General features: G+C 46.6%; 1 protein-coding gene across 1 annotated transcript; it reads right to left on the bottom strand.

Annotated features, from left to right (window-relative positions):
- Nucleotides 1-12071: 12071 nt before the first annotated feature.
- LOC306655718 (olfactory receptor 1f45-like) lies at nucleotides 12072-18004 on the bottom strand (the record flags this gene model as incomplete). Its single annotated transcript, XM_079130359.1, has 3 exons — nucleotides 12072-12104; nucleotides 15443-16405; nucleotides 17939-18004. 3 exons carry the CDS (start codon nucleotides 18002-18004, stop codon nucleotides 12072-12074), a joined length of 1062 nt encoding a protein of 353 aa, XP_078986485.1.
- Nucleotides 18005-18356: the final 352 nt, after the last annotated feature.

The following is an 18356-nucleotide window of genomic DNA, read 5'->3' as shown; positions in this document are numbered from 1 at the left end:
CTTGTGCGTGCTCCTTGCCCAGCAGTGCTCAGTGGACTCTGTGATCTGTGGGTCACCCCCCTCCCTCCCCATTGCCCAGTCTCCCCTGGCTCCTGTGGGTGAGCACCCCTCACCTACCTGTGCTTATTCTCCTCGGGGTCCTCTTGTTGTGCAGCCCCAGCCCAGTCCTGCTCTGGATGCTCTAGGCGCCTGGGGCAGCACCCTTGGCCCTCCAGTGCTCAGTCCCCTCTAATCCCTATGCCACTGCCACCTGGCTGTGTGCACAATCTTGTGGGTTAGTGCATCTCCTTCCAAGGCTAGGATACCCTCTTTGACCTTAGAAGGCCACCGCGCTCAACATAGCCTAGGACACCTGGACAGGTCGCAGAGGAGAGCTCCTGTCTGCCCAAGCCTTGCATGGCCTTTGGCGCAGCCACTCACACAGGCTTCTCCACAGAGCCTGCAACCACAAGGCCTTGGCCCTTGAATCTTGTCTCCAAATGCACCTAGGACCTGGATCCGCCCCTCATCACCCACCATCTCCTTCGCACATTTCTTTGGCCTCAAGGTCCTGTGCTCCTAGGCATGATGCAAACAGGCCCAGGATGTCCTAGAACCCTGTGCACCAGAATCAGACCAGATGGAGGCCACATTTTCAATGCTGTGAGCTTCTTCTGTGCCTTGCCACCAGACGCTCTCCTTGCTCGGGGCAGAAACCCACTGGGGACTTTGAGTCAGGCCGGATTCCCAGCAGACAGGACAGTGGGAAACAGGGCAAAGGAACCTCCTGCCCCCATCCTGGAGGTCCTCCTGAGACCTGTGGAAGTGCATGGCTGACCAGCATTCACTGAGGTGAATGAGACCTAGGACTGAGGCATCCCCAGCCCTATCATTCCACAGGACCCAAGGACTCTGGCTCCTGTGGGTGATCGCCCCTCTCCCACCAGTGCTTGGCCTCTGTGATGCCTGTATGTGAGTTTCCTTTCTCCCCCAGTGCTCAGTAGGGCCTCTCTGGGTCATGTGGGTGAGCACCCCTCACCCAGCAGTGCCCAGAGCAGACACCTCTGAGTTTTGAGGTTGTGCAACCCCGACCCCTCCTTGGTTAGAGCTGCCCAGTGGCTGTGAGTTAGCACCCTCCCCCAGCAGCTTGGGGTCTGGCCTGGTTCCTGGGGCTGTGCCCCACTCTCCCTCTATGTTCCAGTGTGAACTGGTTCCTGGGGTGGGTGCCCCTCGCCCAGCAGTTCTCAGTCTCTTCAGGGTCCTGTGTGTGGCAAGGGTGGCAAGGGTGTCCCCTCTGTTGCATGTCCTGGCGGTCTTGTGTGTGAGCACCCCTCACCCACCATTCCCCAGGACCCCAGGTCCCTAGGTTTTTGCAGGAACCTGTCTGCTAGATGCTAGACAGCAGTGCTTCCCACAGGGGGCTTTACTTTGACTGCTTTCCTGTGCCTGGAGAGCCCCGCACTGCTTTCTGCCACTTACTGTGCCACTCTCCCATCAGACCTGTAACATTCTTATACAACGCTCCATCCTTCTGCAGCACCCTCACCAGGCCTCTGTGCCAACTCCAAGCAGAACATGGCCACTAAGATGACACCATCTCCTCCAGGCCATGATGTGCCCTCCCTGAGCTGCAGGATTGGCCTCTGCCCTAGAACCCAGTCCAAGGATTGGGACTCAACCATCTTTGGGGGGTTCTGGTGGATGTAGGGGGAAGCCAGGCAGTGGATGTTTTGGGGAGTGAAAGCGAGAATGTAAGCAAAGGGGAAGTGATGGGTGCTGGGAGTGGAAGATCCCAGTGTAAGAGGACAGAAGGAACTCCAGGCTCCATCCTGCTGGTAAGTCCAGGGAGGGCAGAGATTTCATTTGTTGAGAGCACCTTTACTGCCCTGAATCTGACAGGATGCAAGACACACCTGATGTCATGGACCATCTGCCTCAAGTCTGTAAGGGAGCAGTGATCACATCAGTTTCCAAATGGCACAGGATGCTCAGGGTGTTGATGCAACTTTTCCTGTGGTACCCAAGCAACCAAGAGCAGAGCAGGTACCAGAACCCAGACCTGTCTGTCCCAGGGGCCATGATTTTTTATGGCACTACCAGCACCCTCCAGGTTAGGATGCAGAGAAGAGCAGCTCAAGGAGGAGCTGGGTCCTGTCCTGCTGCCTGCAAGGTTGTTATGCCTGGGTGTTCCAGTGAAATGACAGGCACCATCTACCAAGGAGTTGTCCATGAGGGAGCCCCATAAGTTGGTGGGCTCATTCAGAGACTTGGACATAAATAGATTTAAGTTAAATCTAAGAGCACGTAGAAGCATGTGTGTATAGAGCAGGATAGGACACAAGACCAAGGGTCCACTCAAGACTAAAACCAAAGCACAGACCAAGTCCAGGGCTGAGGTGAGCCAGGTTAAGACAAGATGACAAAGCCAAATGCCAAGTAAAGACAAGGGCAACCCTGTCCTAGACACACCATAGCCAAGCTCAGCTCACAGATGTAACAGGCAACAGGGCCAGGTGTGCTGAGGCAGGGCCACTGCATGGTTGTGCTGGGTACTCACTTCCTCCCCAGGCAGGTCTGGGGTCATCCTGGTTCTTGGAACATCAGTGTATGGATGTTTGAAAAGCATACATATATTTGTTGATTTGTGGTATGGGGTATGGAACCCAGGGGCACTCTGCCAGACTTTTTCTTCTCATTTTCAACACAGGATGTCACAAAGTCATCCGAGCTAGCCTGAAATGTGTGATCCTCCTGCCTCATTCTCCCAGTAGTTGGTGTTACAGCTGTGGCCACTGCATCAGGCTCTATGGATATTTTAACCCAGTGATCACACTCAGTGAAATACTCACACACACTGCAGGGTGAGTTCCAAGGTCTCTTCTGGAGTCGTCATCTGACAAATTCAGGAAGTCTCCTGAGAATTTTGATTTCAGTGGGTGCTGGGGGTAGTTTTTGCCTTTGACTGGGAATGTGGTTGCAGATGGTGGTACTGACCAGGCCTGAGATGATCGGTCCAGTCCACAGATGAAAGGGGACAGAATGATAGGGACCATAACTACCAAAAAGGAACTGACCCACGTGGTTTGAGGAATGAAACTAGACTGAGAGGTGCTTCTGCCCCTGCAGGGAAGAAGTGGTTGTAATGAAAATATATGCCATCCTCCAGATACAAAGGCAGTGTGGGCTCTTTTGGAAAACTCTGACTGTAGATGTCCCTGGCCACAATGTCCTCACTCAGTTCTGCAGAGTAGAGTTGAAAGGAGGCATAGGCCATGTACAGCCCTGGTCAGATGTGGAGTGGAGGCATCTACCAAGTGCCTTCCAGGTCAGCTTCAGCAGCAGAATGCACAAGGCTTTGCTGCTTCTGCTGGCTTCCCTCTCCCTGCTCCTAGATCACAGAGAATCAGCCATGCTATGGGAGCTAAGTCGCAGGTGCTCCTCCATGAACCCATCGGTTTCTCCTACTCTGATCTTCTCCACCTTCCCTAAGGTTTCCACAGAAATGTGTGCTGTTTTTAACACAATAAGGAATTTAATTGCAGATAGAATTTTTATCCAAAGACACTTAGTTTGAGTTAGCAGCCAGGGTCACCTGGTCACTGTGCTGATGCCTCATTTACTCCACAGCTGGGGCCCCTGGGAGCCTGCCACCTATCATAGAACTACATCCAGCTAGAACTACAGGGGCCCCCCTTTTGAAGGGAGGATGAGGCAGAAGAGATTTGGGAGTTCTTAGCTCTACAATTAGAGAAAGGGTCTGGGTTTTGGGACCTCTCTCAGATGCATGTACCCCAAGGGTTTATGAGGAGATGGTGGGGACTCAGATGGAAAATTTCTCCATGCACACAGTGTAGGGAGGATGGGGAATGAGGTGGGCAGTAGGTCTGAGCATCTGCTATGAGGCCCATGACCTCATACTCATCCCCAGTGACCTTCATGGTGGAGAACCCCAGAGCTCTGGAGAGAAGTAGAGCCCCGTGAGGTGAAAGGGGGTCCTGAGAATGTGTACAGGACAGTGACTGCAGCCAGGGAGCCTGGAGTCTGGACCTGGGCAGGAGAGCAGATGCTGCCCATGGCCACTCCACCATTGCAAGCCCACCCAGTGGTGCACCTGGTGTTCCCCAGGGAGGTACTTCAGGACTCCAGGTTAAAACTTACCCTAGGAACCACTTTTGCAAACCTGCTTTGTTGCTCAAATTTCACTCATGAAGGGTCTTTTGACCCTGACTCTTAACAGTCTGTCACCTCCCCTCTGACAAGGGACCAGATCAAACCAAAAATGGGACAAGTACATCCTGGCGACCTGGGCCCAGACCACTTGGTGGACAATCAGTAATGTCTCCAGAAAAAGTTATTCAGAGACAGGGGAATTGTCAGAATGAACCTGGCCAAGTGCCAAACCTACCCAAAGCAGGCGTTGCCCAGGGTTTGGAGCAGGATTCCTAAGTCTTCAGCTGGGTGGAGCCAGTGAGCATCTTTTCAGGTTGTCTTTTCACTCAGAAGCTCTGGGTGCCCTTGAGGGGATCTCAGCAGCAACCCTCAAGACTGAAGGATGGACAAGATGGGGGAGTGTGGGCAGGTCCAATTAAAATCAAAAAATGTCAAAGAAGCTCCAAATTGCTTTGTTCTCTGTCCCTGTCATTTCCTGCCAATGTCCCAGCTCCCTATAGGATAGAAGTCTTGGCCAGGCCAAAGCACTGTTCCAGGAAGGAATGTGAAACTGGAGGGAATTTGGCTCCCTAACACCATGCATCGTCATATCTTTGTCCCTCAGATTCCTTCCTGTGGATGGTAGTGCTTTCTGGGAGACAGCAGAGGCAGATCAGCTTCTCCATCCTGTCTCCTGGTTTTGTCCCTGTAGATTGTAGTGCTGCTGGGGAACAGGCTGGGACAGATCGGCTTCTTCCTCCATTTTTGCCAAATTGTGATTAAATTTATTTTTCCATTTTATATTGTCTTATTTCTGATGCTGACGAGCTCCCCAATCCTGGCAGAAGGGACTGAAGATTCTTGGGCCCCAAGAATACTAAAGGTCTTTACCAATGCCTGTCTCCTGCTGGGGGCCCAAGGATCCCCAGCCTGTTAACCCTGGTCCCCTCACTGAGGCACTGTCCATGTCCCTGCACAGCCAGTGGCCATGAGCAGCCTTGTCTATGGTGTCCCAGCTCCCAGGATCGTCTCTGTCCCCTCCTGGACTGCTACCTTTCTTCCCTCTCTCTCTGTGCCAGATCCCCACAGCAAGTCCACCTAAGGGCATGGGGCACCCACCTGCCCAGACAACCCCAAGCTTATGTGGGATCAAGCAGAGCTGGGGACAGACTCCAAACCTTTCCTTCCATGTGCATCACACAACTTACTTCCACCCGTGCATCTTTAGTCATTGGTGCTGAGGGGCCAGTAATGTGCCTTGGATTTTGAAGCAAAAGTGACTTTTAAATTCTCATGTTGATACCTATAGATATAACATTCATTTACATTTCAGGAACCCCAATGTAACCCATTCCTTTGATGGCAACTTTTAAGTTGCTTCTTATTTTCTGTGATCATAGGTTGCTCATCTCTTATACAGGTCTTTATGCTCAAATCAGACTATTTTTGTTGAATACACTCCTACAAGTAGAATTCTGAAAAACAAATATTGTACATTTAAAATTTTGGTTATTCCTGCCAAACTGCACTCCTAGAAGCTTGTCCTGTGCTAGGAGACTGACCTTGGTGGAGGGTAGGAGAAAACTGAGAATTATAGCTGTGGTTAGTTGGGTTCTGATGGGTAATCTCTCATGTTTTGCTGACGTTTTCAGAGCACGGAACTTATGTCAAGAATTGGCATTCACAGGGTCTTCTCATTCTACTTTCCCATATGATTGCTATAAAATGGCAGTTGCAATGTGTCCAAATAGGCTTCATCATCTCCCTCTGTACACAGGGTGCAGATGCAGGTGGGGCTAAGTTACCTGTGAGAGGTCAACTCACTGGAGAAAAGTAAAGGGCTGGGCTCTGGGCCCACCTCTGACTCATATGTCCCCCCAGGTGCCAACTACTGTCCTGGCCAATAACCATAGATCTTCAGGGTATGGGGACAGGGAAGACTGCCACCAAAGTCAGGCATGAGATTGGATGGTTGGGTCAGGAAGGGCAGCAGAACAAGCTGTCATTCTCAGGTGAGAAGGAGAGCCAAGGTGCTGGAAGCCTGGCCACAGCTGTGCTTGGGGACGTTTTTATAGGGCATGGACACGAGCTTGCTATTGGACAGTGAAGTTTGGAGCTGAAACTTGGACCACAGGCTCATCCATGTGGCCTTGGCACAGTGTTACTGAATTCCAGTGGAAGCAGGGTATCCAGAATAGTGTCAGGAACTGGGTGTGGGGGCCTAGGTCTTTCGACAATGGAAGGAGAGCACAGGATGTCATCCCTGATGAGGGCATCTTGTGGGGCGCATGGTCAGAGACCTTCCCAGAGAATGGCGGTCACTTCTGGGCATCTACCTTATGTTCTGATTGAAATAAAGTCCAGCAGGGTTTGGGGAATCCCACATGTGTGTGGAAGACACTGGCCCATTCACAGAGCCTTACTGTAGAAGAACCTGGTACCAGGACCAGTTTCCTTAAACACCCTCTTTCTAGTTCCCCATACCCTGCCTGGTCTCCTGAGCTCCCTAAGGAGGGTGTTGGGAGCAGTTGAACAGGGTCTTATCACCCATGGCACATCATTCAACCATCTTAGAATCACTCTGCCTGGACTCAGTACAATCACTGTATTTCTCCTGAGTTGTTTACTAGAACCCTGTGTCCCAAGCCAGCATCAGGACAGCAGGTGCTACCTGGAGCCTATAGGTGGAGGCTGCTGGCACAGGTCTCCTGCAGGATTTCCAGAAGGCTTTCTACTGTGGGTTCCAGCAACCTGGGAGATCCTTTTGCCTGCTGTCCACAATCTGGCTCTTGGAGTCTGGGGGTGTTCACTCAAGTCCATCACCCTCCACTGTGGAACCAGGATGTCTCAGCTGAAGAGCTGGACTTACTGATGCAAGCAGTGGCTCAGAATGCCAGCTGGAAGTTAAAGAGGGTGGGTCCTACTTTCCATTTCTCTCATTTCAAGGTCACCCTCTCAGAGATGCTTTGGCCAAACATTCTGATAAACCAGCTGCTCTCCAGAATAAGACTTTGTTTTATCATTGTCTTCCACACATGGATGCTATTGCTCCTTGTACCTCACAAACATACCTACTAGCACATGTGTCCAGTACAAAGATGCTCAGCAAGAACTCTATTGACCCTCTCCTCAACCCCAGCCTATATACCCTACCCCTTCTCTCAGGCACCCTTAGGATAGATCCATCATGTACATTAAAGTTCTCTTATCCCCTCCGTGTGTAGAAGCACCATTCAGATATGGTCTGTGACAGAGACGGAGAATTTTGTAGAGTGTGAAGCTCTCTAATTCAACTGAGTCTGCCTGTGGCAGCCTGGGCAAGTTCCCTAATCTCCTTTCTGAGCAAAGGGGATAAATGACCTGCCTGCCTCTCAAGGGTCTGAGATGGTCAGTCAGTGTCTGCAAAGTACACACAGAATGAGCTGTACTCTTAATCAAGGAACTAAATAGAAAGCAATATTCTCCTAGGGAAGACATTCTTCATGCAAATGCCCAGTGTAGAGACATCCAAGGTGGCAGAGAGAGGAAGGCCACATTTCCAGTTGTTCTGTGGCTCAGGACTCAAGCAGTGGGAGTACTGTTTCTCAGGAAGGTGGGTGAAAGACGGATTTCACTAAAATACAACACCGGATAATTGGAGTGTCTTAGAAACTCAGAAATTTGGGTGCACTGAACAAAGAAGAAAGAGTATGTTGGAACCAAGTCATGCTGCTTTACCACAGAGGGGAGGGAGAAAGAGACAAATGCAATGGACAAATTTGGCACAGAAAGTCCTGTAGCTCAGAAAGGCAGCCCAAACTTAGCTGATCCAGAGCCTGCACAGCCATCTGGTGTTGGAAAAGTGCACTGTTTATCATCTGGCCATGGACAGCTGAGGTGGGAGCCATCTCAAGGAGGCTACACTACAGCTTACTGCCATGGAGCTGGGAGACCATAGCAAACCCTGTCCCTTTACCTTATTTTTCTTCCTCCTTTCTTATAATCATAACCTGCTATACCTCTTTTGCATTCTCTTTCTTCACATTTTAAACATTGTAAACTATCTTCCTATAAAATTTTCTTTTCTCTTAATGAACTGTATTCTGACCACCTTTTAGATCTAGTTCATTTATAAAACTTCTGACCCCACCATTCATGTTGCAGCTATTGCTGCTATGGTTGACTTAATTGACACACTGCTGTTTGCCTTAATGCCAGATCTAGGTCATAGTTGGCTTTGCTGTTGGCAATTTCTGACTCCTCCCTGGATCTTTCCAGGGTGACTAGGTGAGCTGTAGTGACAACATTCTGGCAAGGCTCAAGCCCTTGTTCTCCAACTTCACAGCAGGTACTTCCTGCATCATCATCTCAAGGATATATGTTTTTTATACTTATGGATAAGTTTTATTAGATAAGCCAAGAGTATCAGGAAAAAATATGTATCAGGAGGGATCCAGAGAAGTTGGCACAGGCTTTTGACAATTTCCCCATCTAGGGCCATACAGGACATGCTTTCTCTTTAGCAGTAAACTATGTGGACATGTGCAAAGTGTCTTTGCACTGAGAAAACTGTTCCAGTTTTGGGGTCTGGAGGCTTTTATTGAGAGCCAGTCACATAGAGACAACATGCTACATGACAGTCACAGCTACTGAAACATAGGATCCAAGTGATGAAATCAGAAGCACATCAAGTATGCTGATGTATGTGCAAAGCACTCCTGACAGGCTGAAATGACATGGTCCATTGCCCCAGGTACACAAAACATAATTATCAACCATTAACATAAGAACATTCTGAGGGCCAAAGGTCAGTCATGGTACTAGGTTCCCTTGAAGATATGCAAGGACTGAACTCCAAGACCTACTCAGGAAACACTTTCCTCACACTCCACATGCTCTACTCAAAACTCAACAGTGCCCCATATATGAGGGATTGTATGTGTAAACTATGACATATCGCGATGACATCTAGTCATTGGTTGAACTGAGATTTGAACCTATGGTGGGTTTATTCTTGCTTATGCTGTACTGCCTTCTCACTAGCAGCTACTAGGGTGCTGAGTATGTACAGATCACCCAATCCATTGGTATGAATAAAACCCCGACTTGACTATAAATCAGTCTGAGCCATCCTCCCGCTCTGCCAGGGGCATATAAAGGTGTATTGTGCTCATTCATATCTGACCTTCCAATGGATTCTGTCTTTGCACAGAAAGTTTCCCCATGTGGGTGTCTATAAGGTCATCATTAGATTTACAGGTGGTACAATGTTGTTTATGCATAAAAAGTACTAAGAGATAGTACATGCATTCAGGGGGAAAAAAAGTATTGTGGGTCAGGTATGGTAGCACACACCTGTGTTCCCAGCTACTCAGAAAGTTGAAACAGGAGGATTACAAAATTGAGGCCAGTCTAGGCAACTTAGTGAGACCCTGTCTCAAAACAAAAGATGTTTTCAGTAGCAGCCAGTGGCAGAGCACTTGCCTAGTATGTTTGAGCCCTGGGTTCAATCCTTTTCCCCCACAAAAGCACTGTGGGAGTTATAGACTTAAATTTCCTACTGGTATTACCTAGTCTTTAAATAATATAAATAAATTTTTAAAAAAAGAAAACTGAAAAGGAATAAGTTGTAAATTATTCTGGGTTAGAAAAACCTGACTTTTTAGAAAGTCCACAAATTGAAGCAAAAGTTGTGATGAAATTTTTAGTTATGACAAAATTTTAAATATATGAAAAAGTAGGGCAAGTAATACACTGAACTCCCATATAATCATTACTCACATTAAACAATTATCAGTACATGATCAATCTTGTTTCAATTAAAATTTCATCCATCATCCATTTGTACCCTCAAAGATAACTTTTTAAAATGCACAAACATGTCAGGTGCAGTGTCACATGCCTGTAATCCCAGAGTCTCGGAAGGTTGAGACAAGAGAATCCCAAGTTCAAAGCCATCTCAGTAAAAAAAAGTGAGGTGCTATGAGGTGCTAAGCAACTCAGTGAGATTGTCTCTAAATAAAATATAAAATAGGGCTGGGTATATGACTCAGTGGCCAAGTGCCCAAGTTCAATCCCTGGTAATCCCCTCCCCCCAAGAAATGCACAAACACTACCATTATTTCATTTGCAAAATAATGATAATACCTTATATTTTAGTAGCTTTTGCATCACTGTCATTAAAAGATCTGACAGAAACACCTTATAAAAAGAAAAGTTTATTTTGGTTCATGGTTGCAGAGGTTAATTCTATGACCATTGCTCTTGGCCCACAGTGAAGCAGAACAACATGGTGGAAGGGCGTGGCAAAGGCAACCAGCTCTGACATGGCAATCAGAAGCAGAGAGAGCTCCCTTCACCAGAGACAAAATATAAAGCCATGCCCCCATTAATCTACCTTATCCAGGATTTCCTTATCCAGGAAATCCTACCTGCCTACAGTTACAGCCCAGTTAATCCATATGAGTGAATTGATCCACTTATTGGGTCACAACCGTCACCATCTGGTCATTTAATCTCTGAAAATTCTTGCATTTTATTATACTTATGCTTCTGGGGGACATCTCCTATCTAAGCCACAACATTCTTCCCTGGTCCCCAAAAGTTCATGCCAACTTCACAATGCAAAATGTATTCAGTCCATTTCCAAGAGTTCCCATGCTCTAAACAGTCCCAGCACTGCCCACAAGTCCAAGTCCAAAATCTCTTTTGAGAGCAAGGCAAACTTTTTCCCTCCAAATATGTACCTTTTCCAGAAGCAGGATCTCTAAAGTGGATGCATCAGGGCAGTTATCTAGTGCCCTGCACTTTAGGGAACACTCCTTTCTAGTGGACAAAGAAGTAACCTCTGGGAGGCATCCTACTGGAGACTGGGGTGACCATGCTGTCAGCTGATACACAGAAGAGCTGGTATTATGTGCCACAGGTTCGACAGTTGAAGCAGGAGGAAGTTAGATTTTGAAGCTATTTATGAAGTTGACCCAATGAAAGTGCCAGCTGATGGCCTGTCTATCATAGCCATCTCCAACAGCTCTCTACAACACCTGGGATTTTTTGGAAACTATGAAGAGACCCTTGGTAGATAAGAAGTGGGCAGCTTTCACAAGTAATCCCCCTGCCCATGCCCTAGCACCAGGGTCTACACAGTGCCCAACCAGTGCCTTCCGGCCCTCAGAGCTGTGATTCTGCAGACACCCCAGCCCAAGTGCAGGAGGACTGAGAAGGTCCAGGAGGGCCTATGGCCAGAAGCTGGGGCCAGGTGAGGGAGAGTGCAGCTCCCAGCAGATCAGGGAAGTGATGTTGGACAGAGGCAAGGCAAAGGGAGGTGTGGGGAGCCACAAGAGATTTCCCTGTATCCTGAGAGAGGGGTGTCTGTGGAAGCCAGCCACATATATGGTTTCTTTTGGAAGGTGGATAAAACTTAATTTTAGTTATAAAAGGAAGCCTTGCTCAGAGGAGGCAACAGGGCTGTGGATGTGGCACTCAGCTCAGAGACCCTGACTGCCTCACTTGGCAGGTGCATTAGGTGCAGAAATTGGCAGCAGCCTGGAAAAGGGCTTCTCAAAGTGGGTGTCGTAAAGACATGTGCCACAGTCACCCTTATTCTGCCAGATAGACACTGCATCTTACCATCACGCTGGCTGGAACCTGTGTGTGGAGTAAGCTTGGCCCTCTCCCAGATTGGTGGCTCATATTGGTGTCCACCTTTGGACAAGTAATAGTCCTGTTAGTGACTTCCCATTTGCTAAACCCTTAGATGCCTGTATACCTCTCCTGTCAGCCGCTGTGCAGTGTCCACACGTGGTGACAGAACCGAGTGGCACTGCTGTTCTTACTTGGGCTTCATCCCAGGCTCTGTTCATTAGTAGTTTCTTGCTGAGGCCTGTGCGTATTTGCAGGTTTTCTCCTGTGAGTGCATGGGAACTTCCCCTGAAGCCGACCCACATGAGTCAACCTTGGCCAGCTCAGGTATGAAAGGTGGAGGACTCCTCAGGCTCCTGGGCAAAATGGGGATGCAAGCCAGGGGCCACAAGGAACCAATGAGTTCCAGAGTCCATCCTTGCTACTGTTCACTTGTGGACACTCTGCAGGGCAGGTGCTCAGCACACTGATGTATAACCTGACAGCCTGGCAGTAACCATCCCCCCACTGGGTGTTGGAGATGAGGACAGAGAGGAGGGCTCTGAGTCCCATGGCACCACTTCTTAGCTATGTATCCTTGGGCAATAGTCCTCTTTTCTCTGGGCCTCTGCTTGCTTGATAATAAAATGGGAATGACAGAGGTTCAATCACATGATAGTTCTTCCACAGTAGTGTGTCTCATTGGTGCACGATTTTTCTTTTAAATATTTATTTATTTATTTAATTTTGGTACTGAGGATTGAGCCCAGGGGACTCTACCCCTGAGCTACACTCGCAGCCCTTTTTATTATATTTTGAGACAGAGTCTCAGTAAGTTGCTGAGGCTGGCCTAGTATTTGCATCCTCCTGCTTCAGCCTCCTGAGTTGCTGGGATTACAAGTACCCAGTAAGCTGACACAGCTTTTACATAGTGAGACTTGGCTTTGTCAATGATGAAGTTGCTACACACATACAAAGCAACCTGTAGTCCACCAACGCAGTCATGGAGACTGTTGTGGAAGTTCCAGCAAGTGTTTCAGGTTCTAGCAAAATTGTGAAGTAGCAACCCTGAAAACCACTCTGCTTCTAGTAACTAAACATATGAAACTGCATCTCTGGGCTGGCCAAAAGGACTGGACATCTCCAGGATCCAGGAAGGAGGGACCTGGTTGAGGTATGGCTGGGCTCAGAAGCCAAGACCATAGCCTTGGGCATGCCTGCCACTTGCAAGACCCTGGCAGCCTGAGTTTTACAGGCAGAGGACATGAACATATGAGGTGCATAAGATTAGAGACTGGAATTGGAAGCACATACAGAGTCCAAATTTGGAAGACTACAAATTCAATGAGAACGTTCTCCTAAAACTTCCTACCTAGCAGCAAGAGATAAGAAGGAAGCTGATCTCTTTGCCTGAGGAATGAAGGGGAAGGAAATACTTCCTCCTGAGAACTAGGACAGATGCCCTCATGTTGGTTTAGGATTTATGCCATCCACATCTTAGAGGCATTCCAAACCAAGTAGTTATATAGGAAATACAACTACTAGTCCAGAAGGATCAGCAGGACCAGTGGAACCCAAGAAGGCCTTCAGCTCCATCCTCAAAAGAACAGCCCTGGATTGTTGATGCTAACAGATGTCAGGTTCCAAAACCAGTGGGCATCAGTAATACACCCCTCTCCTAAAATCAAGATGATACATAAAACCTCAAGAATCTAGAAAAATTACCACAACATGAAGAAAATAAGAGAAAGGGATTCCTAACTGTGAAAACCCAAAAAAACAATGGTGCTGAAAACCAGGAAACAATAGAATTAGCATCAGTTAAGCTAAATATTCTTTGGAAAGATTAGCCTTCCAGGCAAACCATGACAAAACAGAGAAAAGGCATAAATACAGAAAACTAAGGATAGAAAAGAAGTCAAGTGCAAAATGAGGGAGTTTAATAGTTAAGAGTGGGAAGGGGGTGGACTTGGTAGGTGCATACTGTGTGTGTGCATTGAAACGTCACACTAAACCCCATGAACATGTAAATTTAATACATGCTGATCAAAACCTTTTAAAAGGAAAAAAAGAAACAGGAACAATTAAAATGAATAAAATCAAATTAAAAGAAAAAGAAAAAGGATGGCCATAATTATACTCCAAGAATTTATAGATTATGAGAAGTTTCTCAACATGATGAAAAAAATCAAATAGACTAGAAATCATTGAAGGAGATGAATGACTTAGGCTTACTACTTTGGGACAGTTACTTGGTTTCTCTTAGTCTGTTTTCACACTTGTACTATTGGAAAAAAAGTGTTTCTTCCTCATGGAAACTTCTGTGAATTGAAACATAGGCACCAAACACTTAGGACTGTGCTTGTCACAATCAGTTCCCCACTAAATGTTGACTTTTTTCTTTTTGCAAGAATATCCGTTACATTTTGATAATACTGAAAAATTGGGAAATATTTTTAAATATTTATTAAAATACTTATCAATAAGGATATTATTAAATAATCCATAGAAGATCTATAGGATCTAGAATTCTGTACCTGAAATTAAAAATGAATGCTTTCTATTTGTAGGAACATGATCTTTTAGATGTCTTGTTTTATGCAAAAAACAAAAATTTCAAAAGAGTATGTAGTGGGGGATGCTATTTATGTTTCAAAATAAGACAGAGGGAGAGAGAGATTGAAGGGACAACTGGGATGGCAGTGGATGTTGATTTGGGCAGGTAAAGGAGAAATTTATCTTTATCTTTATTTTCGAATTTTCACAGTGAAACTTGTTGGTACAGTACATGGAGATAAAATTTTAAAATTTTTAAAAATTTTAAAAATAACTAGATCTTTACTGAATTTTCCTGGGGAGGAGTCTGCAAGGTTGTAGATGACATATAGCATATTCAACCATACCTCCTTAAAACCCTTCACAGAGAAAATTCACAATACTATGGAACCAGCCTAGATGACCATCAACAGATAAAAGGGTAAAGAAAATGTGGTATATATAACAACGGCATTTTACCCAGTCATAAAGAAAAATAAAATTATGTTATTTGCAGGAAAATGAATGTAACTAGAGACCATCATGTTAAGTGAAATAAGGCAAACTCAGGTCAAGGGTCATGTGTTTTCTCTAATTTGTGGAAGTTAGGAAAAATCAAGAGAAAGGAGGATGGGGGGGAATCTCATGAAAATCAAAGTGAGATCAATAAAGGAAAGGGACTAGGGCTGGGAGGTGAGTAGGGAGGGGAGAAGTGCTGGGGAGTGACAGTGGCCAAATTATGCTGTTATATCCTGTGCTGTATGACTGTGTAACAACAAATCCCATCGTTATGCACAGCTCTAATGCACCAGTAAAAAATGTGGAAAACTCCTCCTCAGACCTCCCCTGCTTCTCCAGGCTCCTCTCCATCCCCCCTTTGCCATGAGTCACACTCTTCTTTCCCTTTTCCACAAACAGGTAGAACTTCCTTGTCTTATCTTCATTTGTTCCCCCAATTTTTTAAAGTAGATTCTAGTTCAAGCATGCAGACAACACTGACTGCATTTAACTGCTGTGTACCCACCATACACTCAACAATATCTTTTTGCTTTGTCTAAATTTTTAACAAAAAGTTAGATGTCATAGAATCAAAATTGATACTGTTTTGACAAACTAAAAAAAAAGGTTTTGGTAATTGTTATTATTACTAAAATGCTAGTGAACCTAGACCTGTCCTTACCTCTTGGGGTGCAGCTCGGCATCTGAGCCCCCGTGTTAGAGCACCTTTGACCTCTTTGTTTCGAAGGCTGTAGATGAAGGGGTTCAAGGTCGGTGTGACCACCGCATACACCACGCTGGCCAGGCGGTCATAGCGTGCTGAGTAGGCGGATGATGGTCGGAAATATACTGAGAGGACAGAACCAAAGAAAAGCGACACCACCACCAGGTGGGCCCCGCAAGTGGAGAAGGCGCGGCGCCGGCCTCCTGCAGACCGCACTCTGAGCACCGCTAGGAGGATGTGCACGTAGGAGAGGGACACGAGAAGCAGCGGGGTCAGCACCACCGCCAGGCCCTCGGAGAAGATGGCAGTCTCTGCAGCGGACGTGTCGGATGTCGCCAAGCTCAGCATCACCGTCATGTCACAAAAAAAGTGGCGCATGGGGGCGAAGCGAGGGTAGGAGAGCGCAGAGATGAGCAGTGTGTGGAGCAGTGAGTGCAGGTGGGCCACCGCCCAGGACGCACCCACCAGCGCCACACTGCACCGGGGTGTCATGACCGCGGTGTAGTGCAGTGGACGGCAGACCGCCACCGCGCGGTCGTAGGACATGGCAGCCAGGAGGTAGCTCTCCGTGATGCCCAGAGCCACAAAGAAGTACATCTGGGCAAAGCATGCTTGGAAGGATATGGCCTGGCCAGGGTGAAGCAGGCTGGCCAGCAGTCCAGGGACCGTGACCGTGGTAAAGCAGGCATCCACAAGGCTCAGGTGACCCAAGAAGTAATACATAGGGGAGCTCAGAGCCCCATCAGACCTTACCAGTACCACCATGCTCAGGTTGCCCAGGGCATTGAGCAGATAGACGCTGAGGAAGAGCAGGAACAACACCGGGTGGGCGACTGTGTCATCCATCAGGCCAAGGAGGAGGAACTCTGGGTCCCATGTGAGGTTGACCAGAGCCTTTGAGGATCCGGCCAGGCGGGAATTCTGAGGAGGAAGAAGGCAACAGGTCTAAGTTCTGAGGAATTCCAGGTGGACTTCCTGCATGTTGAGGTTCCATGCGTAAATTTTGATACACATCCTACATATATAGTATTTACAAAAATTCTGATAATACAGATTTCTGCTTGAAAAACCACATTGCTCATTGAATGGTCCTAATCTTATGAAGAAACTGCTTTTCACAGGGATGTTCTAAGGTAATGGTTAAGTCTCCAGTTTTGCTTTAAGTCATACCTGATTTTGAGTCCTGACTTTCCTACTGAGGTAGTATGTCCTCTTTGAGCCTTAGTTTCTTCTAATTTAATGAGGAAAATACAAGTTTCTATCCTTGGACTTGGTTATGAGGATAAAGTGAAAAAGTTTAAATTGTTAGCACAGTGCCTGAAGTCATAACTTTTATCTGTCGACTCATTATTAGTCCATCATAATCATCATCATCATCTAGTCAATGAGTTAGGACCCAGACCATCTAAATAGTAGTCTAAATCTCTTCATAAAACACCTTAGTGCATTTGACATTCATTTTCACCACTCATTATGTGTTAATTCACCAATCGATCAACCTTTTCTGTAAAGGATCCTATAGTAAATATTTTAGGCTTGTGAGCCAGACAGTTTCTGTTACAACCACACCACTCTGCCTTCGTAGTGCAAAAGCAGTGTCCCATGAGAAGTAAATGAATGGCCATGGCCATATTGCAATAAAACTTTATTTACAAAACAGGTGGAGGACTGGAATTGCCCTCTTGTACATGGTTTGTGACCCCTGTATAGGATATTGGGGGAGATAGGGAGTTGAACAAGTCTTAGCTTCCATCCTCAAACAGTTTGATCTGGAGCAACATGCAGAGTATCTTAGCATGTTTCTAATTTTATGAACCATGTGGGAGTAAATTATTGTTGGAGGAGTTGGGAAAGAATTCAAAAAATTGTGGGACTTGAATCAGCCCTTGAAGAAAGATAGGAGTTCATCAAATAGATGTCCTCTGGTGTAGGAGGAGAGGGTATTCCTGACAGTGGGAAGAGATTGTGTGGGGTTGTTGGTAAAGAAGGCGTGGACTGAAGACCCCAGACAAAGCTTATTTTGTTCTTATCGCAGTACATAAAATCGGTTGTACAAGAAACTGTTACATTTCTCAGTTAGCCATGACCTCAATGATTTCAGAAATAATGCACTTAATTTGTCTCCCATTCAGTCTCTTCCTTAAAACTCCACACTCTTCTCCCGTTGCTCCAAAGTCTCTACAGTTGTTCTGCTACTAAACTAATCTGCCCATCCTTTGCCAGGAACACTGGTCAGGCTTTGATGAGATCTCAGAGAATGGACCAAGTCAGCCCCTACCAAAAACCTCCTCACAGAAAGAAGCTGCCTCTCCCTGCCTTGTCAAGTGAACTGTATACAAAATTTATCCCAAAAAATCTGCTAAATGAAGCTTTTATTGAAGAGCAATAAGTGAAAAATAGAAATCAAGGGATGGTGAAGAAGACAGAATGATGGGAAATGTCCAATAGCCATACCTGACTTGTCAACTTCCAGGACAAGCCCAGATGTATCCTGCTTTCATTTTTCTGCTTCTCTGTCATTGTCAGCCATTAGCTGTCCCAGAGAAATCACCTCCTTAGTTCCTGCAAACCCCTCTCCTTAGCCCATCATAGAAGAGGAGCATGGAAGAGCTGGACCTCGGCACCCCTCAAATCCATCCATTTTTTTTTTTCAGTGCACTATCCTCCTTTACAGAGCCCTTGACCTTCACTTCCCAACATCTCCTTAGGCAGCTGCCTGATGCTACAGAAAGAGCATTGTCTGTGAAGTCACAGCCACGTGGGCTTTCATCCCGACTGCTGTGTGAACATGAATCCACCTTCATTTAATCCCAGTCATCTCATCTCTAAAGTGAGGATATTGATTCCTGCTTTACATGGCTGATGTCAAGAT

Source organism: Sciurus vulgaris (genome assembly GCF_902686455.1).
Source record: "Sciurus vulgaris genome assembly, chromosome: 3".
Lineage (NCBI taxonomy): Eukaryota > Metazoa > Chordata > Mammalia > Rodentia > Sciuridae > Sciurus > Sciurus vulgaris.
The sequence above is the reverse complement of the archived record's forward strand: the minus strand, read 5'-3'. Positions and strand labels throughout refer to the sequence as shown.